The following is a 4888-nucleotide window of genomic DNA, read 5'->3' as shown; positions in this document are numbered from 1 at the left end:
TGGCCAGTGGCAGCTTTTGGCAGCTGCAACTAGGTGGCCAGTGGAAGCCTTTGGCAGCTACCACCAGGTGGCCTGTGGTAGCTTGTGGAAGCTGCAACTAGGTGGCCAGTGGCAGCTTTTTGCAGCTGCAACTAGGTTGCCAGTGGAAGCTTGTGGCAGCTGCCACTAGGTTGGCAGTTGCAGCTTGTGGCAGCTGTCACAATAATGATTATGGTAAAACAGGATATGTGTTGGATAAGAGCCATGACTGAATAATATTTTATATTTATATTATATATATTTCTGAACTACCAACATGTTTCAAACAGCAAATCAAGTCAAGAAATTATGGGATCCAGTAAAATTGACAAAAGGCATTTTTTTTTTTCTGTACGTGGTCTCAGACAAATAAATAAATAAACAACAAAAAACGTTATTATACCACTCATAAAAAACTGATTTATGCAGAAAAGAAATCTGTTCATTTGATTGTGGAATAATTTAAATTGTGAGAAATTAATTACGAGTGACGAGTTGTATGTGTGCACTCATGACCAAAGTGAGCATGGTCAGAAGTTCACATGACATGGAGACAATGAATCCGCGGAGCACGAACATCCAATAACTTTAACCCTTACACCACTGGCGGCGCCAGGGGGGCGCTAGGGGGTGCTATAGCTCCCCCTGGAAAAGTCATAGCACCCCCGTAGCACCCCCAAGCAAAGGCATAACCGGGGTATGTGTGGGACATGTCCCCCACTTCCCTTATGTATGCCCTATATCCCCCGCACTTTTTTTCCAGTCGTTGCAATTGTTTAATTTGTTGTTAACATGTGGGGATGTGTTTTTCCGAGCCGTCTTTAAACGCACCATGAGCGCTGCGTACTAGAGGCTGACATTTTCTCGGGAATCCCNTGTTCATGTGCTGCTACCGCTCATACCTTTTACCTTATCTTTTTTATGTTTTTTTTTTCTGTTTTATATTTTTAAATTTATATTGGATGTAAGCTGGGACCGTGGTTCACAATTTCGTTCCACCTCATGTACCACATGTGATGCGAATGACAATAAAGTTTCCTTGAATCCTTGAATCCTTGAAAATGTCTCTGATCTCATTTTGTTCTAAATGAATCGTTGATGAAATTTCAGAACAGTCCACAATCAGGTTACAGTTTGACCTCAGATTAAACTTTACCTGCTTCTGCAGCAAGATTGGCTGATCATAAAACTCATCAGTTATTGATTCATTTGAAAGTTACATGTATCATAAATTAAAGCTAACATGACAAAAGAGGAGGTAAAACTCCTGCTGAAACATTTACTCACATGTTTAAATGTGTATTTGTACTTACTTTGGGTAGTTCATGCAGTACAGGGTGTAGATGTCAAAGGCTTCACTCTGAAAAAGAAAGTGTTCAGATTAGATTTAGAATCTTTGTTCTGTTTAATTCTGTGAAAAATCAGATCTGGAGAACCACAGGGTTTAGAACTTGGCTCTCTCTTCATCTTGGTTTGAAATCAGACATTATCAGTTTGGTTTGTTTAATTTGGAGTTTCTGGCTACATGTACCAATGAAGATGGTTCATTGTTGGTTTGTTTGTAAAGTTAAACAGCAAAGCATCAAATAGAGTCACATCACACAACTTATTACTGGAAACTTCTGATTATTTGTGTTCCTGTGTCATGTAAACACAACATGATTTATTTTAATGTCAGAAAACATTTTGATCTCTCAGGTCTAAAGAATGCTGCTTGTAAGTTTTATTTAAAACATGATCTGTTAACCTGGAAGCCCTTTATTCATAATCAAGTCAGCTTTTGCATCTACATCAAACCTGGGCATTGTACGGCCCCAGGGCCGCATACGACCCTTTGATTGACTCTGACCGGCCCGTGTAACGTTAATTGGAAATTACAAAATAAACATATTTTCTTATTTTACCTGATGCATGGACTGAAGCTGCATTGCTTTTATTTTGAAGTTGTTTTTTATTTACGTACATGATGACGCAAAACGTATATTGAGGCATGGGCGTGATTTGATCGTTGTCACTAGCAAGTCACAAGACGACTTTAGCCCTCAGAAATGTCTGCTCATGCTAAAAAAAGAAAGGTAGATGCCGAATGCAGGGTTTTCAACAAAAATTGGACTGCTAAGTATTTATTTACTGAAGTGAGAGGTAAAGCCGTGTTTAGTTTGCGGGGAGCAGATCGCCGTGTTTAAGGACTACAATTTGAGTCGGCACTACGAGACGAAACACGGGGAGAAATTCAAGAACGTGACTGATGCTGAAAGGGCGCGGACATCGGAAGCTTTGCTAGCTAAACTGCAAAAGCAGCAAGGCTTTTTTACCAAGCTTCACACATCCAGGGATGCAGCAACCAAGACCAGCTTTGTGATAGCTCACAAAATCGCTAAAACCAGTAAGCCATTCTCGGAGGGGGAGTTTATCAAAGAGTGCTTGGTGGACTCTGCAGTTTTAATATGCCCTGAAAAAAAAGAAGAATTTGAGAAAGTCCCGCTCTCCAGGCGAACCGTGACGAGAAGGGTCGAGGACATATCGTGCAATCTGGAGCTTCAGCTGCAACGTGAAGTGGCAAGTTTTGACTTTTTCTCCTTGGCTTTGGATGAAAGCTGTGATGTCCGTGACACAGCCCAGTTACTTGTATTTGTCCGCGGGATAACGCCGGACTTCAAGATTACGGAGGAGCTGGCAGCAATGCGGTCGATGAAAGGGACAACTACAGGGAGCGATCTCTTCATGGAGGTGAATGCGTGCATGGACACACTGGGACTGAAATGGGACAGACTGGCAGGTGTCACAACGGACGGTTGTCCAAATCTTACAGGGAAAAATGTGGGACTTTTAAAACGTATGCAAGATAAAGTGGCTGAAATCGACACAGATCAGGAATTAATTTTTTTGCATTGTATTATACACCAACATGTGTTGTGCAAGTCAGTGCTAAAAATGAACCATGTTATTAATGTTGTTACTAACATAGTAAACTTCATCAGGGCACGGACATTGAATCACAGACAGTTTGTCACACTTTTGGAGGACCATGAGTCTGAGCATAGTGACATCAGCTACCACACACCTGTCAGATGGCTCAGCCTGGGCAAAGTGCTAAAAAGAGTTTGGGACCTGAAAACAGAGATTCGAGAGTTTTGTGAGATGAAAGGCAAAGACATCCCAGAGCTCTCAGATGAGGACTGGATGGCAGATTTTGCATTTGCTGTTGATGTGACCGCACTGATGAATGACCTGAATACCAAACTGCAAGGCAGGGGCCTTTTTGTTCATGAAATGCACACCCTGGTGAAGGCTTTCATGAAAAAGATGCTGTTTCTTTCAAGCCAACTGGAGAGCAACAATCTCACTCACATGCAAACCCTGAAAGAAGTCACACCATCAGCCGATCACCTCCGCAGGTACTCATCCATGTTAGGAGCATTGCATTGTGAGTTTTCAAGGAGATTTGAAGATCTCAGAACAATCGAGGATGAAATGCACATGATTTCCTCTCCCTTTACCTGCGGTGTGGATAATGCACCCAGTGATGTTCAGCTGGAACTCATTGACCTGCAGTCTGATGCAGTACTGGCAGAGCTCTTTAAATCAGGATCTCTGCTGGATTTCTACTCTTCTCTCAAGGAGGAGAACTTTCCAAACATGAAGAGACATGCTCAGAAGATGTTGGTTCTCTTTGGCTCTACCTACATATGTGAACAAACATTTTCAATGATGAAGTTCACGAAATCCAGGTACAGATCATCTCTCACTGACGATCATCTGTCAGCTGTGCTTCGCATCTCCACCTCAGACATTCAACCTGATTTTGATGCACTCGTTAAAGCCCAGCAGAGACTAGATTTCTCTCACTGAACAAGAAAAAATAACTTAAAAATGTAAAAAGTTTTAAATGGTTGAGTTGTGCATGAATTTAATTGTATTGTGGTTATTTTTATTTGCATGTTTAGTGTGTTTTTATGATGCCGTTTTAGTGATTTATTGCCTTTCCCATTGTTTTGTGAAATTCGCTTGAATAAATTACATTTTTTGGAAGGCAACCTCATGTTTTCATTGCTTAATTATAACATATACTCTTACCAGCTTGTCAAAACAATGCTATTTGCTGCTTTTTACAAAGAAGTACAGTTAATATTATGCAGAATTGAGATCAGCCTTTTGGCCGGCCCTCCACAATATTTTCTGTTTCTCATGTGGCCCCATGGAAAAAATAATTGCCCACCCCTGATCTACATGAACTCTGTTAGTCACAGAGCTGTTACTTTTCCCACCAGTTGGGGGAGACAGAGAGCGGGGAAACCCAGAATTATGTCGACCCTGGTGGGACTTGAACCCTCAACCTCTGAATCTGTCCTTCAGTCCAACTGTCCACTGCATCACAGAGAGTCTTTTTTGTGGACAAGCAGAAGTTTCCAATAATCTGATGGAACTTGAACAGAGAAAACATAAAGTCCAATTGTTCATTTAAAGGGACAGTTCAGCTCATTTGAAGTGGGATTCTGTGAAAACATTAAAATGTGCAGAGTTTCTGCAAGTTTCCGTCATTTAACTTTAACACGTTTTAAAATCTTTGTAAAATGCAAATACCGGTAGGATTACAAGTGGGCCAGTGGGGTTTGTGGGCAAGGAGGACGGGTGAAATTTATATTAACTTAAGATTTATTACTGATTAAAACAGAGAAGTCTGGCTGTTTACTTAAACAGACCCAGTCCCNCATATATATATGATTAAATATGTGTGTGCTTGCGTCTGTGTGTGTTGAGAACTGTAAGAACAAATAATCCTTCATTAGCACCCTCAATAAAATGCTTAGCACCCCCTTAGCACCTGCAGAAAAAAATCTCTGGAGCCGCCACTGCCTTACACACACCC

The 4888-nt window shown here is 41.2% G+C and overlaps 1 protein-coding gene across 1 annotated transcript in view; it reads right to left on the bottom strand.

Moving 5' to 3' along the window:
• The window catches only part of LOC108247500 (pleckstrin homology domain-containing family G member 1), a gene marked incomplete at its 5' end in the record, with an annotated part of 63835 nt that overhangs the window by 46948 nt on the left and 11999 nt on the right, over positions 1-4888 (bottom strand). Inside the window, 1 exon segment of the mRNA XM_037974415.1 lies at positions 1332-1378. Coding sequence (XP_037830343.1) covers positions 1332-1378 — 47 coding nt within the window.

The sequence above is a fragment of the Kryptolebias marmoratus genome, unplaced genomic scaffold, assembly GCF_001649575.2.
Source record: "Kryptolebias marmoratus isolate JLee-2015 unplaced genomic scaffold, ASM164957v2 Scaffold40, whole genome shotgun sequence".
NCBI lineage: Eukaryota > Metazoa > Chordata > Actinopteri > Cyprinodontiformes > Rivulidae > Kryptolebias > Kryptolebias marmoratus.
Note: the sequence above shows the minus strand (reverse complement) of the source record. Positions and strands in the feature narration are given on the sequence as shown.